General features: G+C 37.7%; 1 protein-coding gene and 1 long non-coding RNA gene across 2 annotated transcripts in view; both read right to left on the reverse strand.

Moving 5' to 3' along the window:
- The window catches only part of LOC141376286 (uncharacterized), a 501,640-nt gene that overhangs the window by 243,271 nt on the left and 233,831 nt on the right, over positions 1-24,538 (reverse strand). The window lies entirely within an intron of this gene.
- ddx56 (DEAD (Asp-Glu-Ala-Asp) box helicase 56) lies at positions 5,031-24,387 on the reverse strand. The gene is given in 14 exon segments (NM_001003876.1): positions 5,031-5,421; positions 7,928-8,022; positions 9,375-9,480; positions 9,575-9,664; positions 9,742-9,815; positions 10,266-10,360; positions 11,157-11,270; positions 11,356-11,493; positions 12,816-13,057; positions 15,388-15,478; positions 17,776-17,946; positions 18,351-18,505; positions 22,316-22,477; positions 24,321-24,387. Coding segments are annotated over 14 exon segments (1,674 nt in total). The 5' UTR covers positions 24,378-24,387; the 3' UTR covers positions 5,031-5,337.

Here is a 24,538-nt window from a genome sequence, read left to right on the forward strand (position 1 = left end):
TCTGCGCACGTTTTTTGCTATTTCTGATGAGAATTTTGGTAATAGTCTGCGTATTTCTGCTGAATTATTTTGGGAGTATCATAAATAAAACCGTAATATGAAAAAAAAATATATATATTTTAACTTTTATTTAATGTTTAAAATGCAAACCCAATTAAATTAAATTTATTTGGTAAATAAAGCAAGTTTGTCATATAATATATCTAGTAAAAGACAGAAAATATTACTTTACAAACTGCATTGCACATAAATCAGATGAACATTTTCACATTAGTCAAAAATATTACTGAAATAAATAAAAAAAAACTGAATAAATACAGATTTACACACATTTACTCCGCAGATTTCTGCGCGTGCAGATTCTGGGTGGGCCTAATGATAGCTTATTTAACATTAGAAATGTAATTACTTTCACTCTTGAACAATTTATTGTAATGAATAAAAATGTATTGGTCACACTTTACAATAAGGTTCATTATTTCATGTTAATTAATGCATTTACTAACATGAACAAACAATAAACCATACATTTACTACTGTATTTGTTCATCTTAGTTATTGAAATACAGTAGTTCATTGTTAGTTCATGTTAACTCACGGTGCATTAACTAATGTTAACAAGCATGGACTTGGATGTTAATAATGGATTAGTAAATGTTCAATTATGATTAATAAATGCTGTACATGTGTTTAGTTCATGTTAGTAAATGCATTATTTAATTGACCTTATTGTAAAGTGTTACCAATTTATTTTTATTAGTACTTTATTAGTACAATTCCCTTAAGGACGACACTGATAATAAATGTTTCTTCATGAGCAGATCATGATACTAATATATTTAAGTGTTATGTGACACTGAAGACTAATCATGCTTAAAAAATTCAGCTTTAAATCTTAATATTTCAAATTAAACAACGTTTAATAAAACAACAGTTCTTTAATAATCGCAGTAACATTTCACATTTTACTGTATTTTTAGTCAATAAATTAGAGCTGCATGATGCTGGAAAAATATGCGATGTTAAGTACTGCGATAACGATATTTCTTACGATATAACATTTCCCTAGATAAAATGCTATTATGTTTTTTAAATCATTTATTTACTATTTTTCTAATTCAGACTAAAAAACATTGTTTTATTGTCAGCCCCTGATTGGCTGTTTTTTTATTTTTCCTCTCGACTCAACCCAATAGTGTTTATTTTCAGCTACCGGCTAAACTTTGGGTTGCTCCAGCCAATAGCAGAACAGCAACTACTTGGGAGGCGGGGCTAAAAATAGTAATCCCATCTGATTGGTCTCATTTACATAAACAACCAATGCATTAAATAAATGTAATTTATCACACCGCTGTGATACATGTATTGCATAAAGCATTATCACGATATTTGCGATAAGTATTGTGATAAGGATATTTCTTATGATATTGTTTAGCCATTTTAATTGATTTATTTAATGATGTCACAACAAACTGGTAAAATCCATTTTTTTCAGATCTAATTCAGACTAAAAAACGTTGTCTTTATTCTCAGACTCTCATTGGCTGTTGTCATTTTCCTCTGTCGGGCATCGAGTCTGCAATATGTATATTGAATATACCATTATCACGATATATCAGCAAGCCCTAAAATAAATACAGCCTTATTGTTAAACCTACTGTTCAAATTAGTGTTTATTTTCAGCCTTGGGCCGCTCCAGCCAATAGCGGCTACTGAGCAGGTGGAGCTAAAGATAGCAGGGCCCTATCTGATTGGTCGCATTTATATAAACAACCAATGCATAAAATAAATCTACTTTATCACATGAGTCTGCAATATGTATATTGTGTATATCATTATCGTGATAACGATAATTATCGCGATATATCGTACACCGCTAAACTAAATGCGGCCATATTGTAAAAGTCTCCAAACGTTTGACTGGTAGCGTATGCGAAACATTCCAGCAATATTCTCATCTGATTGGAAGTAAAGCAGTCGGGCATCTTTGTGTCGTGATTTTTGAGAGTTGATAATAAAGCCTTAAAGTGTGTTTTCTGGTGAAATCAGCCCCCATGATCCTCGTGTGACGGTAAACACGGTTGTGAGTGTGAGTTTGTGGCGTGTTGGTGATTGTGTTTGGTCATACGGTGACCTCTCAAATGCTGTATTCAGTCTAATGATGCTTTTGCTGCTAACAGCCTGAAGGCGGTTATAATTCGATGTGCTTCTTCTCTTTCTGTAAAGCTGAAATACACACATGCACAAATTTTTCGGGAGTAAAACCAGCATTTTTCTGAGTGATCCTGTAGAGAAACACGTCTAGGTCATGTTTCAACCTCCAATTAGGAAATCCGCAAGTTATTAAATCATATTTAGGACATATATATATATATATATATAATTATTTTTTTGCATTTTCACAATTAAGGACGATTTCCAAAATAACAATGCAACTATTTATAACATTTTCTCGCCAAATTCCCATTAATAAATATTTTTACTTTTTTTAGATGCATTTTTAGCAATAATTAAGTTTTATTTTAATTTGAAAAATGTCATACATTGACATTTTTGCCATTAATCAATGATTTCTCCCCAATTTCACACACAAATATCATCAATGCAAGGTAAATGAGCCCTTAATGTATCATTTTTTATTTTTTTTGGAGGTGAAATATAACCAAAATGTTTTTAAGGGATTCACTCATCTGTTTTTCAGTGTGTTTTTGTATATATATATATATATATATATATATATATATATATATATATATATATATATATATATATATATATATATATATATATATATATATATTAGTGCTGCACGATATTGGAAAAACTTTATATTGCAATGTTTTATTTTTCTGCGATAAATATTGCAATATAAATACAATTGCAGAAGATGGTTTGAATAGGTCTATTTGACTATAGCAGCATTCAGGTACAGAAATTGAATACTCACAATGCAAAACATGTTTTTCTTGCTTGGCTTTGTCTCCTTTTTAGTATAAATATATATACAAATCTTTATTTTTCAATTTTGTTTTCACCTTTAGAGTTAAGAACCTTTCATTAAAACAAGCTAAATTATCTGCCAATGGGCACAATACAATAATCGTATTAAAATGTAGATCACTGGACTAGAAACAAGACAAAAATCTAAGTTAAAAAAAAAGCATCTAATTTTTGCATAAATAGTGTAAATCAGTGGTCACCAAACTTGTTCCTGGAGGGCTGGTGTCCTGCAGATTTTAGCTCCAACCCTAATCAAACACACCTGAACAAGTTAATCAAGGTCTTACTAGGTATACTTGAAGCATCCAGGCAGGTGTGTTGAGGCAAGATAGAGCTAAACCCTGCAGGGACACCGGCCCTCCAGGACCAGGATTGGTGACCCCTGGTGTAAATAATTAAATACAATTAATACTTGTTACACCTCTAAACATTTTTTTTTTTTTTAGCTTGGTTTTTTAAAAATAAATTTGTGCCCAAATGTTTTAAACTCTCCTGAAATGGACGGTCACAGACCTTAAAACACACGCAAATGAAAAACTTTTACTCTATTATAGATACTATGACTACAAAATGTGTTCTGTGGCTCCGTGTCAACTAGGAATTAGACTCAACACTGCATATCTTTTGATGTGACTGTTGCGGATGTGTTAATATACTGTGCAGCCCTAATATATATATATATTATATATATATGAATATATATGAATGATCATTTGGCACTAGAGTAAAGTTTTGTACGATTGCCGTGTTGAACTACTCACTTCAAACACTAATGTTGTACTTTTTATATGTCAGTAGAGGTGGATTGAGATTTCTTCTATATGTGTGTGTGTGTGTGTGTGTGTGTAAGATGTTTCTGTTCAGTAAATGTTTGTTTTGCATTTGCTTTTTGAATGGTTGAGGTTTTTCAGCACAGGAAACATGACAGTGTTATATTTACATCTATATGTGTGTGTGTGTGTGTTCAATCTGCCCTCAGCAGTGTACAGCTTACACTTCACGTGTAGGACTAACCAACCAACCACACAACTGGAGATCGAGTTTAGGTGCCTTTTCTGGTAATTGCCAAAATCATTGCCGGCTCATTTTAGAACAAATCAGGCATTTAGCGATGTCTAAAAGTAGCTGTTCCCCTGCACATACTCATTAATTGTATTAAAATGTCGATTAATAAATATTTGGCATTAACAAAACACGCATTTCAGTTTTTAACCAGTGAGCTTCACCATGAGTCAGTTGCTTTCTTGTGCTCACATGAGTCTGTTTGTTTAATACAAAAACAAGAGTCATGAAGGCTCTCAAAGCATGCGAGCAGGTCACATTGTAACCCCGTGTCCAAACAACACACTAAATGATGAGATACGCAGTGATAATTAATTTGGCAGTTTGCACCAAACGAAACACAACAGAAATGTAAATGCAGCCATTTAGAAGCACACCCTAATGTGCACTCTAATGAAATGGCAAGGTTTATAATCTAATTAATACACATTAAACCTCTTTAACATGATTAAATGTAGATGCTGGCTCACTGATATGTGTTGGTCTCAGTTCTAAAGTTCAATATCAACTGGTTTATTTTATATTCAAGATCTGAGGTGAAATATCCGCTGCTGCTTTTAGTAGTATGGCAATAAATGCAATGTAAAATTCCATTCAAACTCACATTGTTAGCATTTAACACTGAATAAAGCACATGAGGTCATCGTAGTTTATCCTGTTGTTCAGCTGTGAGAATTAGAAGCCGTTTCTAAAATATAAATTTCAGGATAAAAACTCCTTTTAATTTGAAAAATATTCCTTCTATCATGTGACGTTGCTTTTAGTTAGAATAGGACTTTAAACAACATTAAATCCACCTTTACACTCGATAGTCAGGCACACTCACGTCAATCTGGCAACCTGCGCTAGCGTGGACTCGTCAGAGGAGCAGAGTGAAAATGTGTTTTGATCCAGGAGTGCAATACCTAGTTCAACCACTGGGTGTCACACTTACTGCACCTTTAAGACCAAAGTCAACACACAAGACGTCCGAAGTAGAGCTTTTAGTATTAACAAAACATACAATATTATACGTTCAATATTCAGAAGGAACATTTCAAACAGTCACTTAATCAAAAGCAGTCGACTGAATGTTCATGTTGTGTCCAGACTGTGATTCTCAACCCACTTACCACTGACACACACACACGCATCCAATTGAAGTCCTGCGGTCTTTACTTGAAAGCTGAAGTCTTGAATCCTGTGTAAAATGAGTGTGAGATACACACTATACGCTGTTTAGTGAGCTCCAGGAGAGCTCTATGTCCTCAAAATTCCAAATCCATAAAGTCTCCATTAGGGTTTGCCAGCCTTCTTCTCCCCTCGCCTCTTCTTGGCGTAGCGAAAACTCTTTAGTGGATTTCTGCCTCTGTAATTCTTCTGCCAACACAACACACATGCGCAAAAATCAAATATCTGAAAGCTAAAGGAGATTCACATGAAAAGTCTAAATTATTTGCTGTTTTTCAAATATTTTCCCAAACACACTGTTTTCTGTATTTTCTTTCAACTAGAATAAAAGCAGTTTTTAATTTTTTGGGTATATGTGAAGTTTCAGCTTAAAATACCACACAAATAATGGTTTATAACTGCCCCTTTTAGGCTTGGGTCCTAATTGCATTGTTTTGGTGACTGTCGCTTTAAATTCAAATGAGATTGCGCCCTTTTTTTTTAAAGAGGGCGGAGCTACAAATGCATGTGTGTCAGCATAGTGGCAGATTTAAAAACAAGACTAACATCCTATGCTAATGAGGGAGAGATGATCACTAGTGGGCGGGGCTTTCCCCCTTTGATGACACGTATAAAGGGAGAATGTCAATCAAAGTGTTTTGCAGATGGTTTTTATCAAGTCTGATTATAATATATATATATATATATATATATATATATATATATATATATATATATATAAAATTAATAAGTGTTAGACTATAAGAAGCTGGTTTTATTTAAATTATTTATCTTTAAACTCCTTATAAACCCCTTATAAAAGTGATTTTTGCATAATAGCTCTACTTTTATAGTTAAAATAAGGTTTTAATAATTGAAAGTGTTTATAATGTACTCTTATTCTATTGGTCATTTATACAAAGCAATATTTTAAAGTTGTTTTTCCATGTAAACGCTCTCGATGTGTCCTTGCGAGCGTTCGCATCTTTTGTAGCTCCTCACACACATAAGCACTGGGTTATTAGGATGCAAATGAACAGAATGGTCCCTTCGCTAAGCCCCGCCCTTCTTAGTTACTGTTGTTACTTCTGTCAAGCTTTTGTGCCTGGCACGTTTATTACAATATATTACAATATGCCAGGGATATAATTAGTCATTTTTGGTGAACAGGTAAGATATCTAAGAAAGCCAGACAAAAAAGGACTGCAGTATAGATTACAGGGGTATTCATGACTTAATACGCAATTGATTTGATTAGAAAATAATTTATTCAAAACTGAAGCTAGGTTAGCCTAGCCGCCTCATACGCTGACCATTCAACAGCTCAGTTCATACACAGCAGGAGAGGGGAAACTTATACAAATAATCTAATGATGACCAATTAAACTGTGATTTCTCTATTTTAGCCAAAAAGCCTGATCGATTATTTGTTGTGCAATGAAATACAGCGTTACTAACCGACGAGGAAACATGCATGGACAGTGCTTCTACTTAATTCGTAGAAAGAGCAGCCAGAAAGGGGAAAACTGATTGTTTTGTACTTGTATTTGTACCAAATATTAGCATCATTGACCTATAACAGTGTACAGTACCTATAATTTGTGTGCTCTTTATACTGTTTCTATTCTAATTTGCAGTTAAATGGAAGAAATAAATACATTGAAGTGCAAATCAAAGTATAAACAGCAGAAGTGAACAAATAGATTTTCCCTACCAGCAAATATTAATCAGACACCAAATATAAAAGCAGAAACTAACCGGCTATAACATCGTCACCAACGAAATCTCCAAAAAACTGAGGAAAACAGCCGTGATGTGTAGCTCTGACATGAGGCTTATAAATGACTGAAAAACAGCTGCGGGTGAAGTATATTAATCGCAGCTGCTCAGTTTGTGATCATATCTCTGTTGATTTGTAATTTCAAATGTTCGTAGCTTGAAGCAGATGGAAATATGATTGCCGTTAGTATGACTACTATGGTGAGGGCTTAAACGGAGCAGTGCTCATAATATCGAGCGAAAAAGAAAAAGACAGCTGTGAAGCATAACCTGCTTGGTATTATTGTAGGAAACACAGTTTAGATCTGTTTAGAGTAAGAGGTGTGCGAGTTATTGCCGTCTATCACTGAATGTGTCAAGAATATCAAAACAAAACCAACTTAGCTCCGCTGCTTTAGCACCCCTCATTGCTTGATCCACGCTGTCATTTCTCCTCTTGGGTTTTAGGTTTTGGGAAAGGGAAAAAAATTCTATCATCCCTTACAAATTTTAGTATACCAGGTATCAGATTTGCACAATTCATATGCACAACGCTTTGGCTTGTTTCCCTCACTCAAAAGCTTGACAGGCCTCCTGCGCGTAGCTACCGTTGCTAAGCCACGACTGGTGTGTGGCGGTTTTCAGGTGGGGCTTGGTGAAAGGTCAATTCAAACTTTTACACACAGCGTCACTCATTAGTGTCAGTTCCAAAGCAGTGGACCAATCAGAAGAACATGGGGGCGGAGCAAGCACTGTGCATGGTTTCTATTTACAGTAGCATGTTGGCATGACAACCATTTTATTTGACGGCAATATATGCGGAGGAACTTGAAAAAAAAAAGTTCCTGAGCGCCATGAGTTGCATTTTAAACAGAGCTGCATTGTGTGTGAAGGATGAATTAATCCTGTAAACTAGATATAAAAGAGTTAAAGAAGAAGGATAGATTTGTATTCTGACCTTAAAGCTGCTCAGCATCACACCGCTGGATTTCACCTTCTTCCTTTTCCTCCGTTGGTTCAGAGGGTTGACAAGACTTTTCAGTGCAGTCGGGACTGAAACGGAGATGACAAAGGCACTTTAATTTTGTCTGTGTATTCAATATATACACTCACCGGCCACTTTATAAGGTACACCTTGCTAGTACCGGGTTGGACCCTCTTTTGCCTTCAGAATTCCCTTAATCCTTCATGGCACAGATTCAGCAAGGTACTGGAAATATGCCTCAGAGATTTTGCTCCATATTGACATGATAGCATCACATAGTTCTGCAGATTTGTCAGCTGCAAATCCATCATGCCAATCTCCCATTCCACCACACCCCAAAGATGCTCTATTGCAGTGGTCACCAAACTTATTCCTGGAGGGCCGGTGTCCTGCAGATTTTAGCTCCAACCCTAATCAAACACACCTGAACAAGCTAATCAAGGTCTTACTAGGTATAATTAAAACATCCAGGCAGGTGTGTTGAGGCAAGTTGGAGCTAAACCCTGCAGGGACACCGGCCCTCCAGGACCAAGATTGGTGACCCCTTCTCTATTGGATTGAGATCTGGTGACTGTGGAGGCCATTTGAGTACAGTGAACTCATTGACATGTTCAAGAAACCAGTCTGAGATGATTCATGCTTTCACATGCGCGTTATCTTGCTGGAACAGCTTTGGAGAATTTGATGTATTTCGTTTGGCGTATGTGAATCCAGCGATTGCACTGGGATCTGCGCCAAATCAATCGGTCCGAGATCGCCTGAAAGAGGTGGTCTCGGCTTGATTGAGTGGGAAAGCGAAACGATCCTGCATATGGCTATATAAAGAGAGAATTATGAAAAGGTTGGGAGGTTATTCCAGACATACCAAGGCTCCCGGAAGTTCCCGAATGCTCGCCAATAATCTCCCAGAAATCTTGCATCTCCCTCCCGGTCCTCAAATACATTGCGCACCCTTCTTACCGCATCCCTCCCGGCTCTTCAGACACGTCGCACGTACCCCGTCAAACACCACCAAACCCCCCCGAATCTTCACATTGCTTATATTGTCTTATTGCTCATCGTCATAACTTAAATAAGGACGCATGACAACTGAGCAGGACTCTGCAAAATAAAACCTGAGACTCTGACCAATGTGAGGAGAGTTTACTCACACGTGACTTGTTTTAGCTCTTTTGGTCCGTTAAGAAACTTTGCAATTTAAAGGGGAAGCGCACCAAGAACAAAGAGCAACAATGTAACAATTTTAAACCCTGTTCCAGAACAAATGAATCGATTCACATGTGCGAAGGCACCCTCGGTCAACGTTTTTATCTTTCAGATGACAATTTTCAGAGGACGATTCAGTGCATCCCTAGCCAACCTAGTACTAGCAATGTGTAGCTAATAAAGTGACTGGTGTTCTCAGGCACTGACTCCTTACTCAGGTATTCAGGCACGTTTTTCATGTGAGGTTTGATGATGGCGGGATGCAGGTCTTTGTCGTGTCGGAGCAGCTGCAGGTCTCTGGGATTGTCTTCAAAGTAAGTCTGTCACACAAACAGATTCACTTACACCCGTTATTCAACTGTAGGGGTTAACTGGTTGAAATTAACTTGGTAAAAAAAATTAAAAAGCCTAAACCTTGAGTTTCTCTGAATTGAGCAGCTCCTGTTTGATCTCCTTCAGTCTGGCCTCCTTCACCGCCTGTTTAGTCACCGATCTCATTCCATCCTGACGAAACGAATCACATTTAAGAAACTTTAGCATTTTAGATCAACAAAATCACAAAGTAAATCATACATACATACCCGACATCTGTATCTGAATCCCTCGATTTCCTCCATTCTGAACTCGTATGGCTTCAAAACACAATTGTTGCTGTCTGAAATTAAAGAGTTTTTTTTTCTTGTGTAAAAATACATTTTGAAACACAACTGCTCCTTTCACTTGCAGAAAATATAATTATGTTTAATATTTAAAGGAACACTCCACTTTTTTTCTTTTTTTTTAATCCAATTAGAAGATCCAAAAGTCTGGCAGTAGCCCTTTTAGCTTAGCTTAGCATAGATCATTGAATCAGATTAGACCATTAGCATCCCATTCAAAAATTGAGAAATTAAGGAAAAAAAAAAAAAAAAAAGTGTTATAATTTACCTATTTAAAGCTTGACTCTTCTGTAATTATATTGTGTATTAAAACACAATGGTTGCTGTCTAAATATGAACAATACCCTTTTTCTTGTGGAAAAAAAAATCTAATAATGATATAATAAGATAATAAGATTTCTGTTTTTATTTTAAGATAAATATCATATTAAATCAGTGACTTTTACCTCCAGTAAGAGCGTTTTCAACCTCTGAGAGCATCGAGAGTTCTGCATGAGAAATAAAGGACAGCGCTGTGCCGGGATTATCTGCACGAGCCGTTCTAAAGGGAAGCAGAAATAGTTAGGACACATCAGACTTACTTTTAAATGAATGCAATTTTAAATTTTGCAAAAAAAAACAAACAATTTTTTTCTAATTGAAATAAAAACTGTAACAAATAATATATGTAGCACATAGCAATTTACACTAGCCGTTGCTGTAACACGTTATCTAAAGAGGTGTTCATAAGACTGTTATTAAAATCTTTATAATCATGACATCATGTCATGTTAATAAGATTTTACATGCTTATAACAACTGTTATTAAGTGTTATTTTCTCAGTTAGATCATTTTAAATGCAAAGATGACATTGTTATGACAAATTGACAAACAGATACAACCTGGTTCTGTCTTGACGTTACCAAGACAACTGAATTTGTCATAAATCTGTCATAAACATGACTGTCATAAGGCCATTTTAGTTGTGTGCTGAATACTTTCAGTTTTCTAACGAAAAAAAAAACTTATTTGTCTTATTAAAAGTGTCATTAAATATTTAATAATAAATATTTAATGACACTTTAATGACTAATTCAGCGTAAAACTAGTTATATTAATGACAGATTTATGACAGATTTATGATGAGTTTTGTTGTCTTGATGACGTCAAGTTGTCACAACGAAGGCAAAAACGGCTGTATTTATGTCAAGTAGTCAAACAAAGACATAAATTATGTAAAGTTTTCATGACAGTCTTATGAACGGCCCCTTCAAGTAAAGTGTTATGACATTTGCTAACACAAGATGTTTAGCATATGCAATCTACAGTAATAATTTGGGAATATTTCTCTGCGTACCTGCCGACACGGTGGATGTAGGACTCGACTGAAGTTGGAAAGTCAAAGTTGATCACATTAGAAACATTGTGGAAGTCGATTCCTCTGGAAACACCATATTCCTTGTCTTTGCCTCTGAGGGCCAAAACAACAACAATCAGTATAGATGATTAACAAAGGAATGCAATATATTTTGTGCATTTCAGCTAGGCCCTCATACTTTTTCCCTGTGCCCTTCTTCTTCTTCCCTTTCTCTTGTGTTTTCTGTGAGCTTCCAGCGGGACTCTCCAATCCCTGCTCATCTGAGGCGATGATGTAATTGTAGAAGCCTTGATTGAACTGGCTGATGATGTGACACCTGTATAACAAACCAAAATACAAAAATAAAACATTTAACTTTCCATGTAAGTGTACAATATATACATACACACTACCATCCAAGTTTTAGGAACAACAAATAATAACTTGACTTCTAGTTGATCATTTGGTATCAGAAGTGGCTTATATGAAAGGCAAAGGCCTCTAGATGACGCTTACTTTACCACAATAAAATATGACTTGATTATCAATGATGTAATTAGGACAGTAAGGTCTGACTCTGCTTAGACTAAAGTCTCATCACTGAACAGAAATAATGTCCAGTATAGAATATAAAGTCCTGCTGCAGTGGAGACAGAATGAATATTGTGTCTGACTCCATCATGAGCTTGGAGGACTGCATCCATACATCTCTGCACTGACTCAAATCACTGATTAATAAAGTCATCTGGAATGGCAAAGAAAGCGTTCCTGCAGGACTCCCAGAGTTCATCAAGATCCTTTGTGTTCATCTTCAACGCCTCCTCCTTCATCTTACCCCAAACATGCTCAATAATGTTCATGTCTGGTGACTGGGCTGGCCAATCCCGGAGCAGCTTCACCTTCTTTGCTTTCAGGAGCTTTGATGTGGAGGCTGAAGTATGAGAAGGAGCTCTCTCCTGTGGTTTGCAATGTAATGGGCATACTGAATGTAACCCTAAACCATGATTTTTTTTATTCACCAAACTTGACTGATTTCTCTGAGAATCTCGGCTCCATGCTGGTTCCAGTAGGTCTTCTGCAGAATTGGTGATGATTGGGATGCAGATCAACAGATGATTCATGGGAAAACCTTCTACCTTCTGCCACTTTTCCAAATGATCAACTAGAAGTCAAGTTAATATCTGTAGCTCTTGCAACTGGGATCGACGACAAGAATTTGTCAGGTAGTGTATAAAAGAGTGTGGGACGAGCTGTAGCTCCTCCCCTTAAAAAAACATCCAATAGCATTTTGTTTTCTCACAGCTCTGTCAGCTTCTCATCAAATGAGAAGCGTCTTGAAGGGGGTGGGACATGTCAAACACTAGAGAGCGTTTGATTGGTCAAGATGTGATGAGAAACTGAAGTATGAAGTGACGTGAGATGAAACAAATTAATTTAGGCGGAAATGACAAACTACAAGCTTTACATGTGAATTTGTCACTGTTTTGGAGCACACTACCATTTAGATATCCTACAAACCAACAATACTGATACTAACATCTAAAAAACTTTTTTAAGTTCCCTTAATCTTTGTTGCTATTACAGAGAAGCTGGGCTACTTGCATAGCAAGTAAAACCCAGAATTGGTGCAAACTTAACTGGCCAAACCCCGAGACTCACCTGGAGTGAACGGGCAGCTCAGAGTTTAGGACACAAGCAGGAATGCTGAACTGCTCCAAAAACAGCTTGAGGCGGTACGATCGGTCCACATCGCTGACGAAGAGGAGCGTCTTCCCCTGGATCAGGCCGAGCTTCAGCATCGTGTAGATGAGCAGGAACTTGTCCTCCTCTTCACATTTGATGCTGAACTGCTGTAGCTGTGAGCTGTCGGGCAGCTGAGAGCCCTGGAGCTTCAGTGTCACCTACAACAGGAGGAGGAAAACCATCAGATACAGCCAAAACACAGCAGCTGAGGACTAGGCACGGGACGATAACCGGTTTAACACGGTTTGGAACCATTTTTCTCAGAAAACATATTTATAAAGGAGCTGTTGACTTGAAATTTCCACCAGATGTCGGAAACAACCAAAGACATCCACATATGCAAAGAAAACAAAACTAGTTAGTTTAGTCAGGGAAAGAGTATTAAAAACACATGAAGAAAGGAAGGTGTAGTTCGGCAGTGAAAGCCCAGACAGCAGCTGAAATCTCTCAGTAAATGAATATCAGCTGCTTCAGTCCAGCATCTACATTAGCAGGAGGATGAAGATTAAACCAGGGTGGACATTTTACCAAGACAATCATCCAAAACACAGCCAAGGAGACTCTCAGAGGCTTTCAGAAAAAGAAAATCAAGCTGTAGAATGGCCCACCCAATCACCCGACTCAAATCCAATAGAAAAAACAAAATAAAGCTCAGATTTGATAGACGAGACCCACAGAACCATCAAGTTTTTGACACTATGCACCTGAGCAATGCATGTGAATTCATACCTGCGTGACCCATGGCGACTGCCTAGTCGTGCATTAACAGTTCTGCATGCTGTTTGTGCTGCTCTGCAATAACACTTCTGAAATGCTAGCTGGCTGGAGGTTTTTATGTTCCTCTGTGTAATTCTTAGGGCGTGCTTTGTTTGTCTGAACCAAGTGTGCCGCAAGCCTACGTTTGAGTGAGGGTCTCGGCCGTTAGATCGCCCCCTGGGGGCTGGCTGCAGTACAAGTCATAAAGCCCGCCTCCTCCGTGTTAATGAAGGAGACTTGAGCCCAAATAAAAAAAATGATTACACTTGCAATAAAATGTCCTGAAAGATGGTTCTGGTCGATTAAGGCACTGGTTATTGTGCTGAAATAGGTGCAGATCTTCATTTTTGTGAACAGTTTGTTTTTAGCAGTAATTTAATGCTGGGCGTGTCATCGTGATTGACAGCTGTGATTGACAGTTTCTCAAAGCGCGGCGTCTGAGCTTCGGCAGGTGACTGAAATGTTATTATTCGATTTCTGTGTTATTTTACCATGACAAAATGAGTTCAGCAGTAAACTATAGTTTCTGACATACATGATCTGGTGGAACACTGTTTATTCGCTAAGGTCAGGGCTTTTTTCGGGCTTTATTAGTTTGCTGATACACGCCTAACCACCCAGATAGCAAAACACAGTTCCGGCTAGATTCTCGCCTGCCGGAGACTTATTCCTTAGAGCTCAGACTGACTACCTCTGCTGGACCTACTCCGGATGCCTGGACTCACTACCCAATTCCAGCCCGAGTCAATCGAGCCAGATGCGGCGGCCGAGCGAGCCGGCGCTGCCGCATGCGAGCCGGAATCAGCCCGCGACGCCGCGAGTAGGTTATGCGCTGTGGCCCGGAGCTGGCGCGATTGAATATATAAAACCCTCATATTTGTTAACGTTATTACATCCATTTGTGTTATGACAGCAAACGCATGCTGAGAAGTTCGGGGGGCGTGGTTGATTTTACATAAAGCGTTTGATTGGAAGCTCGACTCATTTTCGCGGCTCCTCCTCTGGCTCCATCAGACAGTCCTTCTGCGCATGTCAAGGCTCCAATTTCAGCAGTCTTTTGCGACAGTTTGTGCCCGTCAAGCAGGCGTTTTGCCCTCAAGGCGTTCAATGGGAAAAAGGGCTGTCGCGTCGTCCATATTTTTTACAGTCATTGGTCTGAACGCTCCAAGTAGCTAAAACTCACTCAAAGGCAGGAGCAGGCGGACGTGCAACAACATTAATCATAATAAACACAAAACAAACTCCTTCACGGGACTCCACACTTGTAAACACTCGCTTCATCTGGCTCGCGGCTCTTAGCACTGCCCACACTGGTCATCGCCTTCTAAGCCGACCAATCACAGAGCTTGCGCTACGCGTCATTGCAATGTGTAGATGCATTTTTTAAGAGGTGCGTCAGCCACCGCGAGGGCTATGCAACCGTGTGAAAGCTGCGCCGGACCATACGCATGCGCTTGAGTATAAATGAGTCTTAAGGAAGATAGCAGGAGTCAACGATTTATTTGAATTATATACCCTGACATGTTTACTGCTCCACAATATTAGAAATGTTTCTTAAAATTAAATATTTTGTGTTCAATGGAAAAAAAGACGTTTGTATTTTACACAGGCATTTAAAATAAACACTTAAGAGAAGCCATCGCAATACCTTAAACCTGTGATGTTTATCATCAAAGGAAATCATACTGTCAGAATCTCATACCAGCCCATGCGGCTCTGCTTCTGCACTCACCGGATTGTGGAGGACCAGCTCCTTTAGGGCCTGAACATCATCATTCAGTGTGGCCGACATCAGAAACGCCTGGTAGATCTTGGGTAAGTGACTGCACAGGTGGACACAGATAGAAATGTCAGATTATACAAATAGTGTGTAAAACAGGCCACCTATTAAGCAAAGGTACTTTTCTAAGGGGTTTAAACACAGTTGTGTGGCAGCAGTCTGTGAATATAACCAGAAAATAATAGTAATAATGTATTAAGCCTGGTTTATACTTCTGCGTCAAATGACCGGCATAACCCACGGTGCATACAACGGGCGTAGCTACACATTTATACTTCTGCATTGGTCTGCATTAACACTTCCGAAACGCTAGTTGGCAGTGAGGTGTAAATGCTCCTCTGTGTCGAGTTTCTTCGCTGGTGTTTTGTTTTTTCTTAACGCTTCCTGAATGTACAAGTGGCTCAAACTTGCTCATTTTGAGGCAGGAACCGGCGGACGTGCAACAACTTTAACTATGAGGTAAACACAAAACAAAACTTTCCATCCGGACCTCCTTCATGGGACTCCACACTTGTAAACAATCGCTCCATTGGGCTCGCGCCGCTCTCGGTCCCGCCCTGACTCGTCAGCGCTACCAAGCCGACCAATCACAGAGCTTGCGTTACGTGTCGGTGCGACGTGTGGTTACATTTTTTGAGAGGTGCACGTCACGCCCAATTCAAACGGGGCGTCAGCGTCAACGCTTCCCTCTCACTTTGAATGGGTGACGTCAAGCGTTACCGAACTGCATTGTGGATCCGTCAGTGCTGCTTCAGAGGCGTTGCTCGCTGCAGAAGTTGGGACTAGCTCAACTTTAAATGCCGACGGAAGCGTCAGCCAATCAGATCGCTGTATGCAAATACACCAGCTAGACAGTGGCCTATTGCTGACAGAATTTCATTGGCTGACGCTGCTATGACGATAGTGTAAGCCCCAACCTCACACACGCCTTCAGTCAAGCGTTGACGCTGAAGCCCCGTGTGAATGGGGCATCAGCCACGCCGACGGCCACAGCGTAGGGCTATGCGTCGATGCATAGGCTGCACCATAGCATACGCGTGCGCTTGACGCAGAAGTATAAACCAGGCTTCAATGTCCGCAGAAACACTTTGATTGACATTCTCCTTTTGTACGCATCATCAGAGGAGGAAAGCCCCACCCACTAGTGAAGATCTCTCCCTCATTAGCATAAGTTAGTCTTGTTTAAGAATCTGCCACTATGCTGACACACAGGCATTTGAAAAAGAACACAATCTCATTTGAATTTAAAGTGAGTCACCAAAACAGCACACTTAGGATCAAAGCCTAAAATGGTCAGTTTCAGAGAGTTATAAAACATTATTAGTGTGGTATTTCAAACTGAAACTTCACATACACACTCTAGAGATGTCTCATAAAAAGAACATAATAGGTACCCTTTAAGGTTTACAATGCAAATCCAACTAGAACCAATTACTTGTTAAAGTAGGTTTCTCATATAATAATATATCTTCTGAAATACACAAATGATTACTTTATGAATAGTATTGTACAGAAATCATATAAATATTTTAATATTATTCATTTACATTAACTAAATTAATGAAAAAAGTATAATTTACACAGATTTACATAAGTAAATTGCTAGACTCAATTATGGACTAAAAAAAGGCAGATTTTGTGTGGACCTAGGAGGAGTACATACTGTTGAGGTCAAAATTATTCACCCTCCTTTGAATTTTATTTCTTTAAAATATTTCTCAAATGAATCAAAAGATTGAGGACTTTTTCCACAGTATGTGCAATAATGTTTTTTCTTCTGGAGAAAGTCTTATTTGTTTCATTTCAGCTAGAATAAAAGCAGTTTTATATTTTTAAAACCATTTTAAGGTCAAAATTATTAGACCCTTAGGAAATATAAAACCCCTGTTATACAATGACCTGTCTAATTAGCCTAATTACCCTAGTTAAGCCTTTAAATGTCACTTTAAGCGCAATACTACCAGTATCTTGTAAAACATCTAGTCAAATATTATGTGCTGTCATCAAGAAATGAGTTATTAAAACTATTATGATTAGAAATGTGTTGAAAAAATCTTACCTGTCTTAAACAGAAATTGGGGAGAAAAATATACAAGAGGGCTAATAATTCAGGGGGTTCAATAACTCTGACTTCCAACTGTATTTGCAAATTTATACCAGTATCTTAAGTTTTTCTGACTGTACTAATAAAAAGTGACAATTGTCCTTTTCTGTTCCTCTCTACAATGCAATTTTGAGAGAATCTGATTTATGCTGGGAGAAAATGCTGAAGCTAACAAAACAGACTATTCACTCATGTTGAGAAATTGCAATCAGAATCTGTTCTGAGCAGAAACGCACCACAGCAGGTTTTTCAGATCCGCCTCAAAGCCGAATGAGAAGAGAAGATCGGCCTCGTCGATGACCAGCATCTCTAATGAGGAGTGAAGCTGCAGGTTCTGAGCGTTAATATGAGCCTGAATGCGAGACGGGGTGCTCACCACTATATCCGGCTTCTCCATTAAAATGGGCCTGCGAACAAAAGATGAAGAATTATAAGTGTTAGTGGAATTAAAATGACAAAAAAGATGTCCTATTATGCTTTTGACACTTCCCTATTTACCCCTTCTCATTTGATTTGATTTATTTTATATTTAAAGAAGACTTATTATGTAAAGATCGCTTTTATAAGGGGTTTAAACACAGTTGTGTGACAACAGTGTGTGAAAGTCAGCAACTAAAGGTAAAAATTAAATACCTCTATGATAAATGATAATATTACAGCTACTTGAAGCTCATTTTGTTTGTTTGAATTCTGTGTGTTCAATTCTTATATGCATCTATTCTGCATTTTGTATGAGGCAAGACAAAATACATATATTCAGTCCAGTATGAGGATCAGCAGTATTTGTGTGAGGATTTGCTGCATCACTGACTTCTGAGCAGACAGATCTGCTTTTCCAGAGATGTCTGCGACTCGGACGTCTCTGCTGCAGTACGCCGTGAGCTGGCGGATCATGGTTTGGACCTGCTGGCCCAGCTCCTTGGTGGGGACCAGAACTACAGCTCTGACAGCCTGCTCTCGTACAGTCTACACACAGAAATAAAGCATTGGTTACACATCGTTTTATAGGAGGACTTCTTTCAAACACGCAACTGAAGCTATGAAGTAAGTTTGAGCAAAAACATCACTACATTTGCAGGTATGACATTAGCAACAAATACTATAAAAAGAGCTATAGAGAAGCTAGGCGACAGCTGTCAATATCGCAGAACAATGATTAGAATAATGATTTTACGTGCAAACATTTATAGTTTGTCAGAGAACTATGGCTGTGTAGTAGGGCTGACAAAAGTATCGAGTTCGGTACCAATCGATACTAAAATTTAAAAAACCGTCCATTTTCTTAGGGATGCACAATATACCGGCGACCATATCGTTATCGGCAGACAAATGCTCTTTTTAAGATGATCGTTATCGATCTGATGTCTAAATTAGGCCGATATCTTTAAGCCAATAAATTACGTAATTGTACAGAACTGCCTGCTGCGCACACATGGGCGGAACATGTTTAGACTTGCCCAGAGCACTATAATGGAGCTCTCCTCACACTGTTTATTCCTTCAAAGTCCGTCCTTTCTTCATGTGGTATTGCTGTGAGTTAATAACTCACTAAGTAACCATGTTCCTTATCATTGTAGATAAGTTTGATAGAGTGCCATTGTGTATTTTGGTTTAAATCGCCTCAGGAAAATATATTACATGTGTAAACATCACAGCAGAGATGCACACGTGCTAAAGTTGTTGGGTGGTTTGTAATCTAATATGATTTATTATCAACGCGTTGCTTGCCATGTGTTGTTGATGTAAGATTGTATTCAGTTTGTTTGGAATATTCATATTGATTATTACGAGAGCGCGTGAGAGCTGTCACCGCACACACACAACACACACACTGATCTGACAGCCTTCACTGCAACACAGGGGAAGAGGTGCGCCAGTCATAGCTCTCAATTCGCCGGCTCAGTCTAACTTTATACTATGCTCTGTGTTTGTCATAAAGTCATCTGCCGCCCAACGATCAGGTGTTTTTGATCAAAAAATCTGACTCAGAGGGCAAATCAGCGCCCACAGTTGAGTGAAACTTACAGCGGTTTATCATAAACTTTTCATCGACCATACTTACCGCAATTGACAACAAGAACGAACACAGAGGCGTGTATTTGAGCACATTGAACATTGAGCCAACATCTTAAACCAACATCATATTGACGTCAAATACTGACATTTATTACAACTGACGTTGGGTTCTGATGTCAACCTAATTTTCATTTACAAACAAAATGCAATGTCGCCATAACGTTGGGGTACAACGTCAATATGAAGTCATGTTGACATTCTGTGCCTGCTGGGTAGGGTTGCACAATACTGGAATTTGGTACCAATCTATACTTAAACACTGCTGATTTAATATTGTGTTTACGTGCTCAACAGAAATGACTGTGATTGGCCGTGAACATCATTAGTTCAATGAACTCACCGCTGATTACTGAGTGTAACCAGAAATACAGGGACACTGGAGTGTTTCAAAGTCACATCGATCAGCTGGTTTGTCTATAAGCTGACATACGAGTGATCCGCTGATGATTCGCGGCTTTAAAATGCTCCAGTGTCCCTGTATCCGTGTTCACTCAGTAAACAGCGGTGAGTTCGGCGAACTGATGACCTTCACGGCCAATCACGGCCATTTCTGTTGAGCACGTGAACACGATGGCAGTCATTTGGTATCAAATTCTAGTATCATGACAACACTTCTGCTGGGAAATATTTGATTAGATATTTTTCTAGATACTAGTATTCAGCTTAAAGTGCAATTTAAAGGGTCACGAAACACCAAAACACATTTTTTGAGCTGTTGACAGGCGTATATGTGTCCCACACTGCTAAAAACACTATTAGGACACCTATATTTCACTAAAAAGTGTAAATTGGTTGTTTTTGCGATATTTCAAGCAAATTTGTACTTCCTGTTTGAAACGAATTTTTGAAGCTGCGTCACGGTCATGACATAATAGCGTTGTATTCCAGCGTGCAGACTGGCATCTGTGCCAGAGTGAGTCTTATTACGTCTTACAGTGTGATACATTAATGCATGAGTAAGGCTTGGTTCAAACCAATCAGCGCGCTCTATTGTGGAACTTCATTAATATTCATTAGTGTCACCGTGTTTACGCCACAAAGACGCCACGTTGTGTTGGTAAAACAAGCGTGAAGTGTTGCTTTTATAGTTTGCTGCCGTTAAGTTTCGTTTTCATTTTCTCTCTGTGAGAGCTCAGTCTCACGTGTGGATTAACAGTGTACGCGACGCTCGACAACAATAACTTACGTGTCTGAGGATTATTGTTTACCTGAGAACTGTTCTCATCTGCAAACGCTGAAATCTGAATTCGCTTGTAGTATTCTCTCCATATAGACGCGGCTCTAGTTGCTGGTGATTGTTCTGTCTCTACAGATTTGGTAAGTGAGCGACCAGTGCTCTTTGTTTATTCAGTTTGTTCGTATCGAATTAAGTTACTATTGCACTGAGTGCAGAAATGTAAGCACCGCATTTTGTGACCGGAATAACACACGCGGCTTTCTGATGCTACCTGCCGTGTGCATCTAAGTTTCCGGGAAATGCAGAGTTTTTTTCTCTCTCATTCGCCGTGCGGTATCAAACATTGCACGAAAAATACACGCTTGCAGCAGTTCCTTGAATCAAATATCTCGTTTGTCGCGAGAGGCATGAATGAATTCCCTGAATGAAAGAGCCAAACTGCAGTTAAAGTCCAACTTTTAATAATTTGGCAAATAATTCGACTACAGATGTCCATGTAAACACAGTCACATTGTCCGCTGTGGGTGTGTATTTTGACTCTGAAACTCGCGCGTGCACAAATAGACACTCCCACACCATCCCACTTTAGTTCCTCCCACACTCCCCCCTAAACAGAGCTGGACACGCCTACTTTTCTGACTTTTTCCAAAGTGGAGGTGTGAAAACACCCTGCTGAAACGAGGGGGTTTCATGGCCCTTTAAAGGTGTTACTAGGGTAATTAGGCAAATCATTGTATAACTGTGGTTTGTTCTGTAGACAATCAAAAACAAATATTGCTTAAGGGGGCCAATAATATTGACCATAACATGATTAATTAAAAACAGTTTTTTCTAGCTGAAATAAAACAAATAAGACTTTCTCCAGAAGACAAAAATATTACAGGAAATACTGTGAAAAATTCCTGAATCTGTTCAACATCATTTGGGAAATATTTTTAAAAAATCCACAAGAGGGCGACACTTGAGGAGACACTTTAAATTACAAAAAAATAAACTAATTATTTAGTGTTTTAATCTGAAGACTTCCATATAAACGATTCCTTTAGGATCTGTTACCTGTTTTGACGTACTCAACAGCACTCAAATGTTAACAGGAAATGGACATTTTTTTTTTTACATTTCAGTACTGATTGGTACTGTACTCAATATTTTTGACAACTCTACTATAAATGTATCACATTTGATTACAGAGCGGCTTTATAGACCATTTTGAGGGATGTAAACAAAAACAATGGCCCCAATGTATTGCCTGTTTTATTTTTTTAAAATTCTCTAGCTTCCAAGAACCCAAAAAGAGCCACATATTGATGAATAATGCTATGATAGCCGTTTCAACATTAAGTTGGGATTGAATTGACTTTTGTTACAGTTATGAAATAGTTTGGTAACAAGCAGGAAATGTTCATGGCCATATGGCATCACCACATTGAAATGGTCTATAAACAAATGTGAAATCTCTAAAAATCTCTACTTCTCGGCCCAATTAAGTATGTATGAATGAATGAATAAAACCAAGGCATCACCTGTTTGGATGTGAGGACTCTCTGGATCAGTGGAACTGCATAGGCGGCTGTTTTTCCGGATCCGGTTCGAGCTCGGGCCAGCAGATCTTTCCCCTCCAGTGCCAGAGGGATGGCTTTCTCCTGGATAAGGGTTGGTTGAGACCATCCTAAATCCGCCAGAGCCTGAGAAACAAACTCAGCACTGAATGACTCAGAAATACAGACTGAAGTACACCCGAGTTTTTACACTGCTCACACATTTAGACAGTGATGCATTTGACTGTAATAGTATTCTGAAGATAACAATGATTATAATTTATTATCAATATAATAATGTGCCTTAACAGAAAGTCAATGTCAATATAATTAGCAAAAACAAAAGCTTTTTTATTTGCATTATTTGCATTATTAGCAAAACGAGCCACTTTAAACTTTGATAATTCACAGGTAAAAAAGTAAATCATGAATAGTTTTACCAAATAAATTGGATTTGTCTATTTTTGAATCGTGTTTTGAACTTATATATTGGATTTTGTAAATATTAATTGTGTTGTGGATGTGTGAATTTTATTTTGTAAATAGCAAAGCACTTCATTTGAAGGCAAATTTCTTAATATTTGGATTTTTTTGACCGGTCAAGTTTTAGATCAGTACAATTTTATATGTTCTTATTTTAGTGAAATTGCTTCTGCTCACCAAGTCTGCACTGATTTGTTTCAAAGTATAAACATTAAAATGTTGAAATATTTAAAGATAACTTTTTTATTAATATTTTTTATTGCTGATATCAAAAATGATTTTTTAGCATAATTAGTCACAAGGTCCTTCAAAAAGCGTTCTAATATGCTAATTTTCTGTTTAAAACATTGTATTTGTATTTTTAACACCTAATATTTATTATTATTTAAAAGAAAACAGTCTAGTAAAATTATTTATTGAGGTAAACTTGGTTTTATATTTGCACATTCGTTCATTTAACTGTCTCTATGTTGTTTACCATGCTCATTTGAATATTCAATCAAAAATAGCATGCAAGTATGACTTCAAAACAACATCAACACTATCTAATTGACTGTAAACATGGTTGTACTTTGATAGTGATTGGCTGCTAATATGATTTTCTAATTTAGTATTTGCAAAAAATACTTTTCTGAAATTATATTATTAAGCAGAATATCTGAATATAAAACCACTTAGCTTACTTAGCTCTATAAATTTGTTCAGCTTTCTTTGATGAATATTAAGTCAAACACAGCAACACAAAACAGCATTTCTATCTGAAAGAGAACCATTTTGTGACATTGGGAATTTCTTAATCGTCACTTTTGATGAATTTAAAGCTTTTATTGCTTAAAAGCATTCATTTCTATAATTTCTTCACTGAAAAAATGATGACTCTTAAGCTTTTGAATCATACAGTGTATAATGTTACAAAAACTTCCTAATTCTTTCTAATCATAGAATCCAGAAAGGCAATTACTCAACCTAAATACTCAATAAATAATGATAATAATAAATTATGTTCTTAGCAGCAAATCCTACAATAATTTCTGAAGAATCAGGTGACTCGATGCTAAAATCCAGTCTTTAATTAAAAGGAATAAATCAAATTAGAAAAAAAAATATTTAAAAAGGGAAAAAGGTAATTTTAAATAGTAAAAATATTTCATACAACCTTACAGGACTTTTTACGTGTGTGTAAAAATAACATGAACTTTTGTAAACACATTCTTCAGTTAACTTTAAATTCCACTTCCTGCCTAACGTTAAATAAACGACATTTTAACAAACAGCTTGAACACGTCATAATGAAAAGTATAATAACAAAAACAACACAACTTATTAACCAATCAAAATTATAAACAATTTAACGTTACTCCATTTCAGAAATGACAGCGTGATGTTCGCGTGATAATATAAAGACCAAACGAACATTTAAAAACGTACAAATGGAACCTGCTATCCTGCCATAAAATATTCCAAAGCAGATGGAGGTTATATTATTAGCAGTAATACAACATTTTACCTTTAACAGTCGATCATCTAAACCCATCTCATGAAAGCGTACGCTGTCCTCCTCCATCTTCACACGTGTGTTTGCGCACAGGAGAGAGAAATCCTGAAAACCGCCGCTTCTCAGCGCCACCAAACGTCCTGGAAGAGAACTGCAGGTCAAACCGAACGACCTTTTTATCATAAACACGAGCGTTTACGATGAATAACAAAGCGTATAAAACAAGCAAT

The sequence above is a fragment of the Danio rerio genome, chromosome 10 (assembly GCF_049306965.1).
Source record: "Danio rerio strain Tuebingen ecotype United States chromosome 10, GRCz12tu, whole genome shotgun sequence".
Classification (NCBI taxonomy): domain Eukaryota; kingdom Metazoa; phylum Chordata; class Actinopteri; order Cypriniformes; family Danionidae; genus Danio; species Danio rerio.